The sequence below is a fragment of the Onychostoma macrolepis genome, chromosome 09 (assembly GCF_012432095.1).
Source record: "Onychostoma macrolepis isolate SWU-2019 chromosome 09, ASM1243209v1, whole genome shotgun sequence".
NCBI lineage: Eukaryota > Metazoa > Chordata > Actinopteri > Cypriniformes > Cyprinidae > Onychostoma > Onychostoma macrolepis.
Genome location: NC_081163.1, coordinates 22,859,969 through 22,882,644, shown reverse-complemented (window position 1 = coordinate 22,882,644; position 22,676 = coordinate 22,859,969). Strand labels below are relative to the sequence as shown.

The window sequence follows — 22,676 nt, the reverse complement described above, 5'->3', positions numbered from 1 at the left end:
GACTTTACACTATTTTAACCATAATTTGCATTTGTCGTTTTCAAGCCAACGCTCACTGAAGCGGCAACCTCCCGACGTGTTTTTATCTCCCGCTCAGTTCCATCAGAGGGTGCGCGTCAATAAAGACAGACAGATCACACTACAGCCATACGCGCGGACTCGAGCGGAGCTGTAGCTTATTTTATGCAAAAAAAAAAAATAATGAAGTATTCCGTAAGAAAATGTTTTTTTTTTGTTTGTTTTTAAGAAACCAATGCAACTACATTTTCAATCACTTCAAGCACTTTATCCAAAATCCAAGCACTTTTCAAAGCTTGAAAACACTAAAATTCAAGCATTTTCAAGGATTTCAAGCACCCGCACAAACCCTGCATTAAAACCTTAACGATACACATCCATATCCTGCAGACACCATGAAAATAGTGATATCGCTGATATTTGCGTATTGCAAATGTTTTTGCTTTATGCTTTGACTCTTGTCTAATTTTCTACATTAAAAAAAAAAGTTTTTGTTTTATTAGGGCTAGATAAAATTCATTTCAGGCTACCAAAATGTAAAGAGTGCCTGTCCGAAGGGCTACCAGGGGATTGTGAAAATTTGCAAGCCCTGGGTTTCATGAAACTGGGCCCTGAATACTTTCTTGAATGCACTGTACGTGTGATATTTAAGAGCCATTAGTCCAATGATAATTAGTTTAGCACTAGGTCCACTAAAACATTTTAATTGTGTTCTAGAATGTCCCAGCAAAACTTTTGTGGAATGACTTACTAATTTCTCTACTGCCAACAAATTCAAAATAAGCATAAATATATAAGTAGATGAATTAGATGACTCACTTTTTTCATCCACTGATACATTTTTTGTTTCCACCCAATCAGAAGTTTCTCCATGTATCTCTGCCCGAACACGAAGTTGGTAAGTTCCAAAAACGGAAACGTTGTCAGTGAAATCACAGCTTAGTGATGAGCTGCTTAGACACACTGGCTCATACGTATTCCATCCTCTACAGGGAGAAAATTAAACAACAATTAACATAAATTGCATAAGCATCCACCTAGATCAGTGGTTCTCAATTCCAGTCCTGGGGGCCCCCTGCTCTGCACATTTTGCATGTCTCCCTTACTTAACACACCTGATTGAGATCATCAGCTCGTTAGGAGAGAGATCCATGAACTGAACTAACGAGCTGATGATCTCAATCAGGAGTGTTAAGTAAGGGAGACATGCAAAATGTGCAGAGCAGGGGGCCCCCAGGACTGGAATTGAGAACCACTGACCTAGATCACCACAGCTTCACACACAGACTGCTTCTAAGCCCTTCAGTACACCACTGCTTTTCTTACATGATTAAAATTGGACTTTTGTCTCTTTTTAAAGACAGGTCTCTTTTACGGTGCCTTGTGAAAGTATTCATACCCCTTCATTTTTTTTTTTTTCACGTTTTATGTTGCTGCCTTATGTTAAACTGTTTTAAATTACTTTTTTTCCCACATCAATCTACACCAATATACACCATACTGACAAAGCAAAAACAGAATTGTCAACTTCGTATTTTTATTTTTTTTTTTTTAACTGAAATAAGTACATTGCATAAGTATTCATACCCCGAACTAAATATTTAGCTGAAGCACCTTTACAGTCTTAAGTCTTTTTTGTTTGATCCGACAAGCTTTGCACATCATCATTTGGCAATTATCTGCCATTCTTCTCCTCGCCTCTTCACCTCTCAAGATCTGTCAGGTTGACCTGTTGTCAGGTGAACCTTCTGCACAGTCTGAGGTTCTGAATGCTCTGGACCGGGTTTTCATTAAGGCTATCTCAATATTTTGGTGCATTGAGCTTTTCTTCCACTCTGACCCTCAGTCCCTGCCGTTGAAAAACAGCCCCACAGCATGAGGCTGCTACCAGCACACTTTACTTTTGGGATGGTACTCTGCAGGTGATGAGCAGAACTGGTTTTCTTCAAACATGATGCTTAGAATTGAGGTTCATCAGACCAGAGAATCGTTTCTCAGAGTCTGAGGGTCCTTTAGTTGCTTTTTTGTAAATTCCAAGTGTGTTTTCATGTGTTTGAACTGAAGAGAGGACTGAGTTTGGCCACACCGCCATAAAGCCCAGCTCGGTAGTGTTGCAGTGATGTTTGTCCTTCTGTAGGTTTCTCCCATCTGTATATATGATCACGGAGCTCAACTAGAGTGACCATCAGGTTCTTGGTCACCACACTAACCAAAGCCCTTCTCCATCAGTTGTTCAGTTTGGCCAGGAGTCCAGCTCTAGGAAGAGTCCTGGTCGTTTCAAACTACTTCCGTTAAGGGTAACAGAGACTGCATGCTTCTGTGAAACTTCAATGAAGCAGAATTTTTTCTGAACTTTTCCTCAGATCTGTGGCTTGACGCAAACCTGTTTCTGAGCTCTACAGGCAGTTCTTTGGACTTCAGGGCTTGGTTTTTGCTCTGATATGCAGTATCAGCTGTTAGACCTTTTATTAAGACGTGTGTGCCTTTCCAAATCATACCCATTCAATTGAATTTGCCACAGGTTAACTTCACTTGAAGTGTAGTAACATATACAAGCAATATGAATGCTCCTGAGCTAAATTTCAACTGTCCCAGATAAGGGTATGAATACTTATGCAATGGAATCATTTTTAGTTTTTTTATTTGTAATAAATTTGCAAAGATATTAAAAACCTGTTTTTTGCTTTACAATCATGGTGTATGGAGTGTAGATTGATGTGGGGAAAAAAGTAATTTAACATAAGGCAGCAACAAAACATGAAAAAAATGAAGAGGTATGAATACTTTCGCAAGGCACTGTATAAGACCTGACCTGGATTTAAAACAGGTTTTAGGATTAAATTATTGTCAGACTGCTGCTGCTGCTACTGGAATACTAAACTAACCCACATTTGTTAAAACCTTCTTTAGTGCACTTATCATCACCCTTGACCTGACTCTTGACCAGTAACTTACTTCATTTCAGCAGTGTAGTTGAAGAATATATTCGTGGTGCTTTGTGGTGGATCCCATTCCAAAACTAATCCCATGTTCAGAGATATCACTCTCACATTCTCAGGGGCCGGGACCTTCTCTGACAACACTTAAACACACAAACATATAGATAATTAAATAAACAGCTGCCACAAAGGTTTACTAAAATACACACTATCACAACAATGCAGCGACAAATAAATGTTAAAGAATCAAACCTATATTTCCTAAAAATTTATTTGCCTTAAAGCCTATAGTATAGTATTGTTATAGTTAGTCCAGAAATGTGTCTGAATCTCTGTTGTCATGAATGTTTTTGTCTGAATCATCCAATACAGAAACAGGAAGTTCAGCGAACATTTACTGTCAAACACAGACAGGTTTTCCCCTAACACACTGCTTAATACCACGACTAAAGTTTAAATAAAAACGCAGTGTTAAAGAATGGTATGAACTAGCAGTCTAAAAGTTTTTCCCCCTTTTATTACGAATATCTTTATTCGTGTAAAGGCTCTTAAAGCATATTATGAATGAAACTCACCTGCTGTGACGCAGACGGTATAAAACAATAAAACCACAGACAGACAGGATAAAATGGTCATCGTTCTTCTTTAAAAGAGCAGGATCACCTGTATAAAGTTCACAGTTTGATACTGTAAGTTTGCGCTTTAAGAGCGCGTATACCGTACGTCGTTTGTTTCCTTGTATGAATAGATCTCTAGAAGGAAAGCGAAAGGGAACCTAAAACGCACGCAGATGTACAACACTAGTGTGCATTTACAAGAAATGTCGTGCAAGAGGAGGTGTCAAGCTGGTCAGGAGGCCAATAGTATGCAGCTGCAGACCCGCGGTTTCAGGACAACAGCGGAAGTGCAGGCGGCCTTACTGACAACAAAATGAGCAAGAAAAAAAAAAAAATTTTTGCAATGTTTCTGCCATGATGTGGCGAACAAATTTATATAGTAAGAGTTTATTTGCTAATATATGCGAGACATTTTACAATATTAACAACCCCGCTGAAAAAAACAATAGAACCCTGCCCAAAACACAATAGAAAATGTAATGGTTTTAATGTAATGGGAATTGTTACGACCCTGGTCTAGGGTCAGGGAAGACAACATAAATAAAGAAGTCTGAGACCAGCTGTTACCTTGTACTGGTGAATTTATTTTCTTATTTTAAGTCTCAATTGTGGTAAGGCTCTCTCTTCGGGATTGCGCAAAGCCAAAACAACAAACAAAATGGGGTGATGGGGTGGCCAGTGTCATTTCACAACACCATTAAAAAAAAGAAGACATTTTTTTTTTTTTTTTTTTTATTAATTTAGAACTGATGTAATGTTTATTCACTTAGGTCTGCAAGGTTTAACATGACAGGAGTTTTTACCAGTGTAGTAAAGCATAAACCATGTGGCAGCTATTTTCATTCAGTCTAAAAATAAATGAACGATATGTACAACATTCCATAGCATTAACAATCTCAACAACATGTACAATGTTCCCTCTGAAATCCTTCATATACATTTAATCCTTATTCATTTATTTATTGTTTTGACAAACTGAAGTTCATGGTCAGGTGCCCCAAGTTTTAAGAATTTCTCTTATTCCTCAGAGTCACCAGGGGTGCAAAGCTCAGTTTCTGGAGGGCCGCAGTCCTGCAGAGTTCAGCTTCAACCCTAATTAAAGGCACCTGATCCAGCTAATCAAATCCCTTAGGCTTATTTGAAAACTATATGGTGTGTGTTGAAGCAGGGTAGCAACTCAGCTCTGCAGGACTGCAGTTTTTTTGCACCCCTGGTCTGCAACATCTCTCCAGTCCCGTACATTCAGAGTTCATGATTCATTTCTTATTGCCATTAAACCAACATTCTGCTAGACAATCTCAATCACATTCATATGCTTTGCATCTACTCCTCACATCTCTTTAAAAACAATGTGTTCCCACATGCATTTCTGTGTTAGAGATAGTGCAGCCTGTAAGCCAGGGCTCTATACCCATGAATCGGGGGATCCTTGGTAATGTTCACTGTGGTGTAACGGGGTCCTGGTGGAAGAGTAAAAGTCCACATAGTTGCTTGTGGTTCTGAAGCTGTGTGTCTGGCTGTAATCAGTGGGAGAATAGTGCACCATCTTTTCCAGATATGAGTCCTCGTAGGCATGTGGTGAATGCAGGTATGTGCGGCAAGTGTCATGGTTTCTGTGACCTGTTTCATCGGTGCGATACATCATCTGCACACAAACAAAACAATCTGGTCTTCAGCTAAACAGTCAGGATCTTGTTTATTCTCATTTTCAGCTCATTTTGTGTCAGTCATTCATGGACAATCAACAGGGCATTCTACAAAAGTGCTTTGTTCTCCCCGGGCAGCTAACGCACCTCATAAGGCAGTATCCTAAACCAAGTGGAACATCATAAGTGACTGAATTAAGAAACTCCATTAAACAGTCCCTCCAGGATTTCACGATTTTTTTGTGTGATTTTTGCGATCAAAATGACTGATTTTGTGGTGGTAATTTCCATAAATTTGTGACAAATTTGCGATTTTTTTTTTCTTTTAAATTATGATATCACATTTACCAGATTAACTCAAGTGAAGTCACCTTTATTTATATAGTGCTTTTAACAATACAGATTGTGTCAAAGCAGCTTTACAGTATCAAATAGGAAAATAGTGTGTCGGTAGTGCAGAAGGACAATAGTAAACACTCAATTTTCAGTTAAAGGTATTTCATTACTGAATTCAGTGATGTCATCATCCAGCTCAGTACAGTTCTAATAGTATTTGTGCAATCATGTAGACGATATCGCTGGAAATTAAGTGTCCCCATAGGGATTTTGAACCAGCTGGAGTTTATTAAACGTGCAGATTATGTATTGTGTTAGATGCACAATATTCACAAATAACAAACAAAATGCATAAAGCTGGTTTATTTTGGTCTCTTAGTCAATTCTGAAACATTTTAACTTTTAAAACAACCTTAGGACCCTTTTTCCACCTTACCTATGTAAATATTAAAAAATAAGTATTGTAGCTGTACATACTGCTTGTAAATCAAATTCATACATTTGGTATGGTCTCTTAATAAATTCTGATATATTGATATATCAGAATATAATATATATAAAAAATAGAAAGGGAAAAAATTAAATAATTAAAAAACACTGCGTCGTCAGCGTTGGTATTGTATCAGACTTTACAGTGTGCACTTAACATTATATGAAATTCAAGTTCAAATGGAGTTAACAGTTTTTGACCAGCGAATGACGGAGATGGAGTGTCATTAGAACGGCTGTAACTGTTATCTGAGGCAGCAAGTGCATCTCAATATATGCTTTCATCAACTTTTACAGGTTATATAACGTTTATTGTAGCTAGATGGGCGCTTAGTTTTTTCTTGTTGTTTAATACACTTGGTCAAAATCTCAAATTAAGCGCGCACAGGATATTTAAAACGTGCATTGTATATTGGCTAGACGGCAAATAACCTACTTCTCCTCCGCTCTTCAAGCACACAAAAACAGCCTTTACAGACGTAGTGTTTGAGTAAAGAAAATGCTGTACTATTCAAACATCAGTTATTTATTTACCCTTTCATTGCGAGAAAGCCGAGATCTGTCTCCTCCAGGCTGTGCGCGGCGCGTAAATCTGAATGGAGGCGGGTGAAGTTACGAGGTTTCGCTGAGAGCTTGATGATCCAATGGTGTTACGAAGTTTTACACGTGAACAACATCTGAATCCACGTAACGTAAAATAATTCAGTTAGATGATTATAATTTTATGTTATATGAGGTCTTTAATTCTTTTTTTTTTTGCGATTATTTTGCGGTTAAATAACGAATTATGCAGGATCACAAAAAAATGCGACATTTTGCTTATTTTGCATTGTATTCAGCGATCGCGGAATCGCGAAAAACTGGAGGGACTGATTAAATGCTATATATATATATATATATATATATATATATATAGATAGATAGAGGTGCATCTCAATAAGTTAGAATGTCGTGGAAAAGTTCATTTATTTCAGTAATTCAACTCAAATTGTAGAACTCGTGTATTAAATAAATTCAATGCACACAGACTGAAGTAATCTCAACAAATTAGAATACTTCATAAAACCAGTAAAAAAAAACTTTTTAGTGAATTGTTGGCCTTCTGGAAAGTATGTTCATTTACTGTATATGTACTCAATACTTGGTAGGGGCTCCTTTTGCTTTAATTACTGCCTCAATTCGGCGTGGCATGGAGGTGATCAGTTTGTGGCACTGCTGAGGTGGTATGGAAGCCCAGGTTTCTTTGACAGTGGCCTTCAGCTCATCTGCATTGTTTGGTCTCTTGTTTATCATTTTCCTCTTGACAATACCCCATATATTCTCTATGGGGTTCAGGTCTGGTGAGTTTTCTGGCCAGTCAAGCACACCAACACCATTGTCATTTAACCAACTTTTGGTGCTTTTGGCAGTGTGGGCAGGTGCCAAATTCTGCTGGAAAATGAAATCAGCATCTTTAAAAAGCTGGTCAGCAGAGGGAAGCATGAAGTGCTCCAAAATTTCTTGGTAAACGACTTTGGTTGTAAAGTGACTTTGGTTTTCAAAAAACACAATGGACCAACACCAGCAGATGACATTGCACCCCAAATCATCACAGACTGTGGAAACTTAACACTGGACTTCCAGCAACTTGGGCTATGAGCTTCTCCACCCTTCCTCCAGACTCTAGGACCTTGGTTTCCAAATGAAATACAAAACTTGCTCTCATCTCAAAAGAGGACTTTGGACCACTGGGCAACAGTCCAGTTCTTCTCCTTAGCCCAGGTAAAACGCCTCTGACGTTGTCTGTGGTTCAGGAGTGGCTTAACAAGAGGAATACGACAATTGTAGCCAAATTCCTTGACACGTCTGTGTGTGGTGGCTCTTGATGCCTTGACCCCAGCCTCAGTCCATTCCTTGTGAAGTTCACCCAAATTCCTGAATCGATTTTGCTTGACAATCCTCATAAGGCTGCGGTTCTCTCAGTTGGTTGTGCATCTTTTTCTTCCACACTTTTTCCTTCCACTCAACTTTCTGTTAACATGCTTGGATACAGCCAGCTTCTTTGGCAATGAATGTTTGCGGCTTACCCTCCTTGTGAAGGGTGTCAATGATTGTCTTCTGGACAACTGTCAGATCAGCAGTCTTCCCCATGATTGTGTAGCCTTGTGAACCAAACTGAGAAACCATTTTGAAGGCTCAGGAAACCTTTGCAGGTGTTTTGAGTTGATTAGCTGATTGGCATATCACCATATTCTAATTTGTTGAGTGAATTGGTGGGTTTTTGTTAAATGTGAGCCAAAATCATCACAATTAAAAGAACCAAAGACTTAAACTACTTCCGTCTGTGTGCATTGAATTTATTTAATACGCGAGTTTCACAATTTGAGTTGAATTACTGAAATAAATGAACTTTTCCGCGACATTCTAATTTATTGAGATGCACCTGTATACAGTATATATAGCAATAAAGTAGCTAAAAAAACTATTTTAACTAATATATTTGTAGTCCAGTATAAAATTATTATTCAAATTGCTAGTGAATTACAGTAATGAGAATCTATTGGGAATCCAACAGAAATGGAAAATTGTAAAGGTCCACTGCAGTGATGGTAAGTTCAGTTCAGTGTCCTCACCTGTTCTCGTCTCGACCCCTCTCTGCTCAGGGAAGTGTATGGCCCAGTGTAATACTTAGATGCTTTTGCAGACCCTTTAAAAAAATCAATTTGGAGTTAGGCAGATACATGTAGCTCAATTTTATATTAAAGAAATAGCTATCAGGTAAGTTTTGGATTTGGGGACTAGATTAAAGTACAATTGAATTTTAATAGAAATCATCATGAACTCATGAATGGGCTTGTAAACTCAGTCCAGTTAACAGGCACCTTTGTTGAAGGAAGTTCTCATACCTATAGTTTTGTTTTTACTGATGCCATTTTCTCCTTGGTAATTATAAAATTGCATAGTTTGTGTCTTCGGATGATCAGAGTGTTCTTTGATGCCCAGCATGGTGGCAGATGTTAATGTGCTTCCTGCTAAAACAAACAAATCACTGTATGAGTTAATGTGAAAACAAATAAACTAACCTAATTCTAGCGGTGTCACATGATTAACTTGATTCTGATTGTTAATTTATCTGCATTTTTACAAAAAACTGAATTTACAGTCAACTATATCTACCTCATTCACTGTAACAATTATGTAATATCACATAACAATCACACTCTTTCAGTTTAAATCCAGAATAAAGACCCATTTCTTTAACCTGGCTTACACATAATTCACTATCGCATTTCTATAATTCAAATGCGTTAAAGGATTGTTAGGCTGCATTAATTAGGTCCACCGGAACCGGGAACACTTCCCAAAACACCCGATGTACTTGTTACATCGTTAGAAGAATGGCATCTACGCTAATATTAGTCTGTTTCTTTCTTATTCCGAGGTCACTGTAGCCACCCAGATCCAGACTGTATCCAGATCAGATGGTGGATCAGCACCTAGAGATGATCTCTACAGCACTGAACGTCAGCTGAGACCAGGACAACTAGATGAGCCCCAGAGACTGATCCCCAGTGAAGACCCTGTCTCCTAGACGGCCATCGGGACAAGACCACAGGAACCAGATGAGTCCTTTGCACAATCTGACTCTGCTTTAGCCTAGATTTAAACTGATGATTTTGTCTGGCCAGAGGAGAATGACACTATTTCGACAGTCTAAATACTGTAAAGCTGATATAAAGCCACCCAGCTTTATATCAAGCTGATGTAAAGCTGCTTTGACACAATTTTCATTGTTAAAAGCGCTATACAAATAATAGTGACTTGACTTGACATAACACACTGCTCAAAAAAATTAAGGAAACACTTAAATCATTGGATCTTGATGAACGAAATATTTAAGTTGAACATCTTTACTCATATACCCTGTGTAATTTGTTAAGAAGAAAATGATCTGACAATGGAAACCAAAATCTGGGCTGGATGGAAGCCAGGGTGTAAGGTCTGACAGTGGCTCTGAGGAGTTCATCCTGGTACCTAATAGCAGTATACGTAGGCTAGCACGCGGAGGTCTGTGCGACCCTCCAAGGATATTCCTCACAAGACCATCACTGACCCACCGTTAAACGGGTCATGCTAGATGATGTTTCAGGAAGCATAACATCCTCGTGCCATCTACAGACTCTTTCACATCTGTCACATGCTCAGTGTGAACCTACTCTACTGAAACTGTCCCTGCAGACGCACCAAACCTCCTTGCGTTGGCACGTATGGGTGTGCCATCCTGGAGGAGCTGGACTGCCTGATTAGGTTGAAAGTACTGCCTCATGCTACAAGTAAGGACAAGGACTCAGGTCCGTAGCCAGCCTATTGAAAGGGGGGGTTCTTTTTTTCAAAAAGTGGACTTTTTGCAGTTTTTCTCCTTCTTTTGTATTTAATTATGAGGTTCAAATACTTCATTTCGGTGACCTTTTATGCACTAATTTGTGCTGGATTAGCTTGTTTGCTGGTATCTTAACAAGCACGCTTTTTGATGCACCTAAAATATTTACTGCATTGTTGTCAAATTGCTTCCTCATGTAACACCTTTGTCAGTCCATACACAGTTCATAAGTTTAAAGACCACACTAACAACAGAATAGATTTAATGAACTTTACTGAAATATTAATATTAATTAATAATAATTCTTCTCATCATCATTTCTTGACTCTGTCAATGCCTCTCGCTACAGACATAACACTCTCACAGAGTTTATCACTTCATTTGTACTGACACTTCACACAATTGCTAGCAATGTGGTAAATCATGGTAAATCACGCTAGAAACAAGGTAAATCATAGTAAATAATACTACAGACCTGCAAACTCAAAAGTGCTGAAAAAGGTGACATGTTTACAAAGTAATTTGTTGTAGGGGTGTCTGGGGCATTATCCCCCATGAGACTATGTTTATGATTTTAACCAAATGAAGCATTTTGGTGCATTCTGACAAGAAACATTTTGCTTCAATACATTTATTTTAAAAAAAAAATAAAAAAAACAACATTTATTGACACAATTTGATTCAATATTAAGTTGTGGCCTATCAGGTACAGTACATCGCAAATTTCTTCAAAGAAAAAAATATCTCTCAACTAATGCTGTAAACCATAAGGAACCCCAGTTGGGACATCATTCTAATATTAAAGGTTAAAAATGATTTATTTCTAGGCTACTTTATCTTTTTAAGCTTTATCTTTCATGTCAAATTCTTACATTTGATCAAATTCAGTTTTAATAATAAGGGCTGTTATCAATCAAATTAAATAATTTACACTGCAAGATTACAACTGTAATAAATAATTTATGAGATTGATGTTTAAACAAATTGTGACGGAGCGGTGGCCCTCCCCCTCATCATCATCACCACCCCCGTCCCTTATTCGCCGCCCTTCACCAGGCTCCCGACTGGAGTGGGTGGATGAGAGGAGGGGCGTGGGATCAACGTGGGCTGGCGGCGTGTGATGAGGCACAGCTGGACTGAATGAAGCCTCATCACCGCCGCCGTTAAATGCCGAGCGCGCCTCTCCTCAGGAGACCGGTGTCTTCCCCCGTGCATGCACGCTGGTGTCCTCGTGGGTCCAGGAAGGGTGCGTTGAGGGACTCGCGCCACCCAAGATGTGAGCTGCTGAACATGTGAGCGCGCCACCCAAGATGTGAGCTGCTGAGCCCGTGAGCCGGGTGAGAGCCGCACCCGTACGCGGTCGTCGGACCAGAGATGTCGGGCTCCGCCCCTTCCCTGGACCCTTCCCTCCTCCTGCAACACTGCCCTCTTTCACGAGCCCCGCAGCACAACGAGGACACCAGATCCCCCCGTTTTGTTGGACACTTCTTCCCCTGGACAATTTATTTTAGTAATTTTGTTTAATAAAAGCCTCTCCGAGGCCTGACGCCACACCCACTGTGTCTGTCGTTGGCTCCTCCCGTCACAAAATGTAAAAACAACGACGACGACGATAGCCTACTTTTAAACATGAAACTAAACCGCCAATAGGTGGCGGCAAGTGACCGTCTTAATATATGAATCATTGAGTCATTAATTAAAACGATTTGTTCAAAATGATGAATCATTCAATAACAAAACACCGTGCTGAGTGTTGCTTTTCTTCTGTAACTTTTTTTCGTTGGTGAAATAGAACAAAAACGTCAATATTGCGTCTAAATGGTGACTATATTAGGCTACTTGTTTATTAAACTATAAATGCAATGTAACATTTGAAATCGTGATAATATTCAGTTGAACAGATCCCTTAGTTGTGTTACTTAACTGTCAGTCTATCATACAGTATATTATAAAACAAACCTCCACATTTTGAATTTTTACCTCTGTATTCTTCCAGATAATTTACTCAAGCGGTCTGCTTTGAAGTTCTCAGAGGAATAAGACGCGCACCGAAGGAGAAGCATTTCCATTGGCTCCAGTCTGCCGGTCTTGGCCAATCACAAAAGTCGATATTGCACAGCCAATATCACTGAATATCCCACTATGTTTTATTATTATTACGCTACGTTTATATGGCTATTATATTGTAGACTATTGAGTGGATAAAATATAGAAATCCTTTTAATTAATATATATTAATATATATTACCCATCATTCAGAGACGATGCTTCTTCACCGTTGCTTTGAAAAGTGTATTGCGAGAACTCTCTCTGAACTGCAGGCGCGGCCCACACACATACGTCCAGCTACAATAATGTATCATATTAATTTGAAACAGCAACCCAGAATATTTGTCACAAGCATTGATTAAAACAATGATGACAATAATCACATGAAAAAAAAAAAAACCGACTTAAATTCTGGACCTTTGGCAGTGAGGGGGGGTTCGTTCGAACCACCCGAACCCCCCCCTGCCTACGGGCTTGGGACTCTAACAAAACTAGAGGCAAATCAGTCAGGAAAGATAAGGAGAGAGAACAATTGTCTGTGGCCACCACCAGCAAAACCATTTCCTTTTTGAGGGTTGTCCTGCTGTTGCCTCTCCAGTGCGCCTGTTGCAACTGTCTCAATTTTCCTTTTTGGGTGCTTTACAGTGTTAAACAGGAAAGGAGTGTGTCAATAATGCAAACAAAATTCAATCCTGCTGTAAAGAGGACAGTAGTAGTGTCTCTGCAATCAAGTCGCCAATGATGCCAACAAATTCTGGGATTGCTGTTCAATTGCTTCAGTCTGTTGTGCTGCTGACCATATGCATTTCTATTCGCGCCTATTATTATTTTATTTGTTTTATTTTTTCCTCGCTCCGTTTTTTCACGAGCTCATCAAACAACAGTGGTAAGTGGCAAGTTAAGTTGGTATCATTCATTCATCACGGTGAGTAATGGCTTCTTCTCCTGCTATTGTTGTTTGCACTGTTTGCCACATGTATAGTTTATCTGTCTCTGTCAGCAGCGAGGGATTCACATGTGATAAATGCAGGGAAATAGTTAGGCTGACAGAGAAGGTTTTAGAACTAGAGACACGCATCCAAACTTTAGTTGAGGATAGTAAGAATGTGAGGGCTGTAGATACTGCTTTGGATGCGACTAGCTCAGGGAGTCCTGTACATTGTTCAGTTTCGGTTGAGCCCGTGCAGCAGGGCAACTGGGTGACAGTGAGGCGGCCTAGTCGCGGGTCAAAACACCACTCTTCCGTTCCGATCAAAACATCAAACAGGTTCTCCCCACTCGGTGACGCACCCACTGAGAAACCTGATGAAAGTGGTTATTGGCGATTCTATTGTATGGACCGTGAAAATAGAGACACCAGCCACCATAGTCCATTGTTTACCAGGAGCCAGAGCGCCTGACATCTTGGCAAATTTAAAAGTGCTGACTAATGCTAAACGTAAATTCAGTAAGATTGTTATCCACGTCGGCGCTAATGATGTTCGACTTCGCCAGTCGGAGATCACTAAAAATAATGTTAAAGAGGTGTGTGAACTTGCAAGTACGATGTCAGACACTGTAATATGCTCTGGTCCGCTCCCTGCTTACCGGGGTGATGAGGTTCATAGCAGACTGTCGTCACTTAATGGCTGGATGTCTAAGTGGTGCCCGCAAGATAACATAGGCTTTATAGACAATTGGAAGAATTTTTGGGGCAGACCTGACCTGTTGAAAAGAGATGGTGTTCATCCCTCCTGGGGTGGTGACGCTCTTCTCTCTAGAAATATGGCACATAGTCTTAGAGTTTGTACTTGACTAACTGGAGCCCAGGTCAGGAAGCAGACAGACTGGCTAAACCGATCGTCTGCTAGCCGCCTCACGTCACAGAAGTCAGTTAACTCTCAGCACATAGAAACTTTTTCACCTAGATATCACTCTATAGAGACTGTGTCTGTTCCCCGAACTAGAAAATACAGAAAACATCCAAACCAAAGTAATAGTAACAATTTAATTGATGTTCAACAAATAAAAAACCGATATAATACAGATAAACCCATGATAAAGCTTGGCTTATTGAATATTAGATCCCTTTTTTCAAAAGCACTTTTTGTAAATGATATGTTGACTGACCATAAACTAGATGTGCTTTGTCTGACAGAAACCTGGCTAAAACAAGATGATTACATTACTTTAAACGAGTCTACACCACAAGATTACTGTTACAAACATGAACCGCGTCCAAAAGGTACAGGGGGAGGTGTTGCTACAATTTATAGCAATATTTTCAGTATCTCTCAGAGGTCGGGTTTCAAGTATAATTCGTTCGAAGTAATGGTGCTTCATATAACGTTATCCAAAGAAACAAGTATTAATGATAAATCCCCTGTGATGTTTGTACTGGCTACTGTATACAGGCCACCAGGGCACCATACAGACTTTATTAAAGAATTTTCTGATCTTCTATCGGAGTTAGTGCTGACTGCAGATAAAATCCTAATCGTTGGTGATTTTAATATCCATGTTGATAATGAAAGAGATTCGTTTGGATCAGCATTTATAGACATTCTAAACTCTATTGGTGTTAAACAACACGTGTCAGGACCTACTCATTGTCGAAATCATACTCTAGATTTAATACTGTCACATGGAATTGATGTCAGTGGCATTGAAATTTGGCAGCAGAGCGATGATATCTCAGATCATTATCTAGTCTGCTGTATATTCCATATAGCTAAAGCTGTAAAGCCAACTCCTTGTTACAAATATGGTAGAACCATTACCTCTACCACAAAAGACTGCTTTATAAATAATCTTCCTGACTTATCTCAGTTCCTCAGCATATCCAATAGCTCAGAACAACTTGATGATGTAACTGAAACTATGGACTCTCTCTTTTCTAGCACTTTAGATGCGGTTGCTCCTTGACGCTTAAGGAAGATTAAGGATAAGAGTCCAACACCGTGGTATAATGAGCACACTTGCGCCCTAAAGAGAGCAGCCCAGAAAATGGAGTGCAGCTGGAGGAAAACTAAATTAGAGGTATTTCGTTTAGCTTGGCGGTAAAGTACCCTATCCTACAGAAAAGCATTAAAAACTGCTAGATCTGATTACTTTTCGTCTCTTCTAGAATAAAACAAACATAACCCTCTGTATTTATTCAATACAGTAACTAAATTAACGAAAAATCAAGCATCAACAGGTGTTGGCATTTCCCAAGAGCATAGCAGTAATGACTTTATGAACTACTTCACTTCCAAGATCGATACTATCAGAGATAAAATTGTATCCTTGCAGCCGTCAGCTACAGTATCTCATCAGATAGCGCACTATAGATCCCCTGAGGAACAATTCCAATCATTCTCTACTGTGGGAGAGGAAGAATTGTATAAACTTGTTAAATCATCTAAACCAACAACATGTATGTAAAACTGCATTTTTTCATCTCAAAAGCATATCTAAATTGCGACCAATGCTCTCAACGTCAAATGCAGAAATGTTAATTCATGCATTTATGACCTCAAGGTTAGACTATTGTAATGCTTTATTGGGTGGTTGTTCTGCACGCTTGATCAACAAACTACAGTTAGTCCAAAATGCAGCAGCTAGAGTCCTTACTAGAACCAGGAAATATGACCATATTAGCCCGGTTCTGTCAACACTGCACTGGCTCCCTATCAAACATCGGATAGATTTTAAAATCTTGTTAATTACTTATAAAGCCCTGAATGGTTTAGCTCCTCAGTACTTGAGCGAGCTCTTATCACATTATAGTCCTGCACGTCCACTGCGTTCTCAAAACTCTGGCCGTTTGATAATACCTAGAATATCAAAATCGACTGCGGGCGGCAGATCCTATTCCTATTTAGCACCCAAACTCTGGAACAATCTACCTAACACTGTTCGGGAGGCAGACACACTCTGTCAGTTTAAATCTAGATTAAAGACACATCTCTTTAGCCTGGCTTACACATAACACACTAATACGCTTCTATTATTCAAATCCGTTAAAGGATTGTTAGGCTGCATTAATTAGATCAACCGGAACCGGGAACACTCCCCATAACACACGATGTACTCGTTACATCGTAAGTAGAATGGCATCTACGCTAATATTTGTCTGTTTCTTTCCTATTCTGTTTCTCAGTCCGTATCTGGTCAGATGGTGGATCAGCACCAAGAGATGATGTCTACAGCCCTGATCGTCTGCGGAGACCAGGACACCCAGATGACCCCCAGAGACATATCCCCAGTGAAAACCTCGATTTAATACAATAAAACTAAAAAAATATAACTAAATAACTAAAATATAATAAAATACCTAACTACATGATACTACTATTGTTAGAAATTGCAACAAAATTAAAATAGAAATATAAAATTTTGAACTGCGGGTTTCGTCTGGTCAGAGGAGAACTGGCCCCCCGACTGAGCCTGGTTTCTCCCAAGTTTTTTTTTTCTCCATTCTGTCACAGAGGGAGTTTTGGTTCCTTGCCGCTGTCGCCTCTGGCTTGCTCAGTTGGGGACACTTAATTTCTAGCGATTATCGCCGATTTGATTGCACAGATAATATTTAAACTAAACTGAGCTAGACAATGACATCTCTGAATTCAATAATGAAATGCCTTTAACTGAAAATTGAGTGTTTAATCTTATCATTATACATTACTGACACTCTATCGTCCAATTTGATACTGTTAAGTGCTTTGACACAATCTGTATTGTTAAAAGCGCTATATAAATAAAGGTGAAGAAAATTAAGTGGCAAAAATTCATTGGATATCCCTGAAGTTTGATGTGGTGTTATACTGTGATGACTAGGTGTTCCCTTAATTTTTTGAGCAGTGTAGTAAACTGCACTTCTACGTTCGTCAGGCAAGCAGCTTTATAATAATTATAGTTATAAGCTTTATAATAATATAATATAATAATAATATAATAAAGGCTATACGATCCACTCATTTTAAAGCAAAAAATGAGTGCCCAAAAAAAGTCATCTTTGTGTAATGGTGTCATATCTGACTAACAAAGCACTCAATATCACCAACCCTGAAAAACCTGGAAGAATCAAAGAAATTATGAATGAAGAGGAGGAGACATACATACAGCATTGGAAAGAACAAACCAAAGGCCAAAGTCGTCTCCAATGTTATCTGAAACTCAACAGAGAGTACAGTCTGGCTGACTATCTGGTTTCAGTCAGGAATATAAAACACAGACATTTACTGACGAAGTACAGACTGAGTGACCACCAGCTGGCCATAGAAAGAGGACAACATAAAAAGACGTGGTTACCTAAAGAAGAACGAATCTGTAACGAATGTAGGTCTGGATCAGTTGAGACGGAGGAACACTTCCTCCTCCACTGTGATAAATACACGTCCTTAAGAGACGCACTGTACAATCAAATACAGCAGATTATTCCTGAGCTCCAGTCACTCCATGAAAATGACAAACTAGGAATATTACTTGGTGAAGGACCTACTTCCTCTTTGGTAGCACAACATATTTATAAATGCCACAAACTAAGAAGTAAAGAGTGAACACATCTGCATTAGTAGTACCATTAATGTTTATATATGGATGTATTTTACATTTATTTTGTTTATTTATGGACGTATATTTGTTTTGTTTTTATTCTGCTATGTACAATGCTTTGGCCATATGTATCTAAGTATGTCATGCCAATAAAGCAATATGAATTTAATTTAATTTAATTATTATAATTTGTGTCAAATCTGAGTTTGTCCTGATCCACTGATCCTGCGGGAAATCAAAAGAAGCCAGCCATCTCCAATTCTTTGAAAATATTTGACACGCACACAGCATTTTGGGATAATTTTCAGCTCAATCAGCTATTTTCTGGAGTGCATTATACAAAAATTTTCATCAACCAACTGTCCTAAGTTCATCTTCATTATCATTTCCTAGGGCCTGTTTTAGGGTCACTTCATGTGTTTTCTAGGGGTGGGAGAAAAAATTAAATCGATTCACCTAACTATCGCAATTGTTTTTAAAACGATTAAAAAATTGATTGGTTTACCTCAGAATCAATTTTTATATCATTATGTTATTTTTCCTAAGAGGTGGTGGGGAGAAGTTAGCGCTTTGTAATTCCAACAGAGGGCGAAATGTATAGGTGTGTTCAACTTGGAGCAGCAACGCGCAGACGATCAGCCTATAACATCAAAGTACCGCGAGAGCGATTCTAAAGCATGCGGAGCCATCTGTTCTCTGTAGCTCTTGTGGTGCTTTGATGTCATACAACGATCATTCTGCGTGCCCAGTGCCGCTGCATTAGATGACGTCTTATACATTTAAAGCCGGCGCGAGAAAGCAAAACCATGACGGAGGCAGAGGATCAAACCTCTTCCAGAATTATTTTTGCGCCTTTACGTTTTGAATCCCAAGTGTGGAAACACTTTGGATTTTACACACTGCCGGGAAAACATGACTAAACATGACTAAAACGGTATGCAAAGTAACATAGCACTTTATTTTTAGTGGTGGGCCGTTATCGGCGTTAACGTGCTGCGTTAACGTGAGACTCTTATCGGGCGATAAAAAAAATATCGCCGTTAATCTATTCTCAAAGTTGGGCTGGGAGCTGGGTCTATACTACGCAAGCTATGATGACTTTCACCTTGATATTTTAGTGCGGATGTATACCTTGCCGAATTGCACTGTAGGGGGCGAGAACGAGTCTTCGAACCTGTGTGCATGCGTGCTAACATGGATGCAGCTATGAAGCCGCCGGGTTTGCTTCAGGGAAAATTTATTTTTAAGAAGCTTAAAAATAAGAGTGTTTACTTTATTATGAGTCCATTGAGGACAATGAAATGGAGTACTGCCTGACAAAAGATTATTATTATGGAAAATAGGCGAATGCCTATGCCATATTGTAACTAGTCGTGAATGTCTTTCAACATCCCTCCATGTGGAGAGGAGGTGGGTAACAATGGGACCAAACTGAGATTTACACTGCCTAAGCGGAACCCCCGAAAAAATTCTCGGGATAAACCATAGAGTCCTCAATTTCTCTCCAAGACACAGAAGCGTCAGGATCAAACCAAACTGATAAAGGGCGGAGGGAAAAGGCTTGAGCATACAGTCTAAAATTGGGGAAAGGAAGACCTCCATGTAATCTACATCGTTGTAAGGTAGTCAGTTTAATACGAGGACATTTCCCATCCCATACTGTGAAACACATGCATCTAGTTTGTTCCAGTAGCCAACCGGTGGAGCGAGAGGAATCATGGAAGAAAAGTAATTAATACATAGGAGAACATTCATTTTAAATCACCGATATAAGAGCCTGAAAAAAAGTACACTGTAAAAAAAAAAAAAAAGTTGAGCCAACTTGATGAGGGGGAGGGCCACCAATCCGTCACAGATGTATAAAGAATGGGTTAGAGCGAACAGCACCTGTGAGAACAGTGGCTGCTGGATTGGCGCACAGAACTTTTATCATATTTATGAAACTCGATCCTAGACCCAGATGCTGTAGAACTGCCCATAAATAGTTCCATTCTAGCTGGATGAAAGCTTTCGCATCTAGAGTTAATACTGCGCAAGGGGAGGACGAACTATTTGTTGAATTAATAATATGATATAACCTGCGTAAGTTATCCGAAGCGGAGCGAGATTTAATAAATCCTGTTCGGTCATGATGAACTAGCCTATTCATAAATTTCTCTAGACGACGAGATACAGTGCCCTCCAAAAGTATTGGAACAGTAAAAACAAAATTGCTCTGTTGGCTGTGGAGTCAAGACATTTACAAATATGATTAAAAGATGAATATGAGACAAAACTACAGAATGTCACAGTTTATTATTGGGTGATTCAACACATAGATGTTTTACCAGCTAAGAAGTTCATCACTTTTAGAGTTTCATGCCTCTATCTGATGTGAGCATAAGTATTGGAACAGTTGCCTCACAGGTCTTTCTAAGTAATCAGCTGTGTCCTGTTGCATTAATTCTTCAGATATTAAAAGCAGGGAATGTGTCATATCAGTTATATCCATTACTTCTGCATTCTGAATCTTGCATTTGATGATGACACACAAACCAGGATGAAGACGAGGGAGCTGACTTTGAGAGAAAAGCAAGCAATTTGGATGCTAAAAGAATAGAGGAAGTCAGTTAGCGCTCTAGAAAAAACAAAGGGCATGGAGAAATCAAGAGTTTGGAAACCACCAGCAACCAACAACGACGACCTGATTGGCTGTGAAAACAACAGTAGTTGATGACAGACAAATCATAAAAGCTGTGAAAATGAATCCTAAAAGACGTGTCTGTAAAATCACCAACAACTTCCAGAAAGCTGGGGTGATGCACTGACAATTTACTGTCCTCAGGAGACTTTGACACAGAATTACAGATGCGACAAAGCAAGATATAAACCTCTGACCAGCACTAAAAATAGAAAGGCAAAAAAGCACAAAGGTGAGCCAGAAGAGTTTTGGAACTGTGTTTATGGACCGATGAGACAAAGATGAAACTTTATCTAAGTGATGGGAAAGCAAAAATGTGGAGAAAAAAGGGAACTGCAATGATCCCAAGCATACAGCCTCATCTGTAAAGCATGGTGGAGGTGGTGTCATGGCGTGGGCATGCATGGCTGCCTCTGGAACAGGCCCTCTCAACTTTACTGATTACTTAATGTATGATGACAGTAGCAGAATGAATTTGGAAGGGTACAAAACCATATTGTCTACCAATATTCAAGAAAATTCCACCAGATTCATTGGCAAGTGCTTCATATTGCATCAGGACAATGACCCAAAACACCCTGCCAGTTCAGTCAAGGAATTTATAAGGGCAAAGAAATGGAAAGTCTTAGATTGCCCAAGTCAATCTCCAGATTTAAATCCGACTGAACATGAATTTCACCAGCTGGAGAGGAGAGAAAAGGCAGAAATTCCTCAAAACAAGCAACAATTGGAATTGGCTGCATTAAAGGCTGGGAAAAGCATTTCAAAGGATGAGACCAAGAGTCTGGTGATGTCTATGGGTCACAGACTCACTGCTATGATTGTGCGCAAGGGATCTGCAACTAAATAATAGCTTTTAATCTTTTATATCTGCCTTATGTTCAACTGTCCCAATACTTGTGCTCACATCAATAAGTGGGATGAACTCTAAAAGTGCTGTTCTTTTTATTTGGTAAAACATATGTGTTGAAACGTCTAATAATAAAAAGTGACATTCTGTAGTTTTGTCTCATATTCATCTTTTAATCATATTTAAAATGAGAGAAAAATGTTTGGCCCGCGCTAATTAAAAATAATGTGGCATGAAAATTCAAGCGACATTAACTTACATCGTGTCTACACCGGACACGAGCGGCGCGGTGCAACGCAACAAAATACAATATAACTTATTATAATCAGTGATGCTGTCTACACTGGATGCAGCGCAGCGCTGTGCGACAAATCCCCGACAGTAAACTGATGACTCGTTCTATTTATGAGGTACTGATACAAAGTTCAAATGATTTGCAATGCTTTGTCGCGTCCAGTACAGATACTGTGTGACAGTAAAAACATGGCAAGTGTGAAGTAAAGAAAAGTGGACACGGAAAATAGATGATTCAAATGTGAATGGACCGAACAGTTTTGTGTGAGTGAGTGAGACCATCTTTGTTATGGAAGTTGGTTCGCAGGGAGTTTATTTTCAAGATCTGAGGTAAAATATCTATTGTTGCTTTCACTATGGCTATAAACCTCACGGAAAATAATATTCAAACTCACATTAGACACTTTTAACATTGAATAACGCACATAATCATTACCTGAGATTATCACTGTCATATTTTGTATGTTGTTCCTGCCGCGACATCGCAGAAAATAAAAAAACATTTCTAAAATAGAATTCCATGTCACTTATTGTCACGTGTCGCTGTCGCGGGTGGTTAGGACAAAAATTACATTGAAAAGATACTTTTTATTGTGTCACGTCTGGTTGGGACAGTTTGATCCCCCCCTAAAAAAAAATCTAAGTGTAAATATATTAATACTGACAGATCTAATAATTGAATCTGCAATTAGGGAAAGTGGAGAGAATGAATGAATGCTCTCAAAGATAAAGCTCGAAGAGCTCTATATGCCATTAAAAGAAAATTCCAAAATATTGAATTACCAATTCCAATTTGGTGTAAAATCTTTGATGGCGTAATTCAGCCCATAGCGCTGTATGGAAGTGAGGTATGGGGTCCACTCAGTGATCAGAGCTACACTAGA

At 39.1% G+C, this 22,676-nt stretch overlaps 2 protein-coding genes across 20 annotated transcripts in view; both read right to left on the bottom strand.

Moving 5' to 3' along the window:
* crfb4 (cytokine receptor family member b4) overlaps nt 1-3,830 on the bottom strand; it is a 30,650-nt gene extending 26,820 nt beyond the window's left edge. Inside the window, exons 1-3 of the mRNA XM_058787166.1 lie at nt 3,533-3,830; nt 2,974-3,100; nt 838-1,004 (exon numbers count right to left, since the gene is read on the bottom strand). Coding sequence (XP_058643149.1) covers nt 838-1,004; nt 2,974-3,100; nt 3,533-3,593 — 355 coding nt within the window. The 5' untranslated portion in view covers nt 3,594-3,830. The remainder of the gene's footprint in view (nt 1-837; nt 1,005-2,973; nt 3,101-3,532) is intronic.
* Nucleotides 3,831-4,114: 284 nt separating this feature from the next.
* LOC131546961 (plakophilin-4-like) overlaps nt 4,115-22,676 on the bottom strand; it is a 180,248-nt gene continuing 161,686 nt past the window's right edge. For 4 of the 19 annotated variants that reach the window (XM_058787121.1, XM_058787118.1, XM_058787117.1 and 1 more), the window contains 3 exons: nt 8,931-9,056; nt 8,658-8,731; nt 4,123-5,219 (listed from right to left, as the gene is read on the bottom strand). In XM_058787121.1, the coding sequence (XP_058643104.1) occupies nt 4,980-5,219; nt 8,658-8,731; nt 8,931-9,056 (440 nt within the window). In that variant the 3' untranslated portion in view covers nt 4,123-4,979. The other 15 variants (XM_058787108.1, XM_058787107.1, XM_058787113.1 and 12 more) reach the window with 12 other exon arrangements.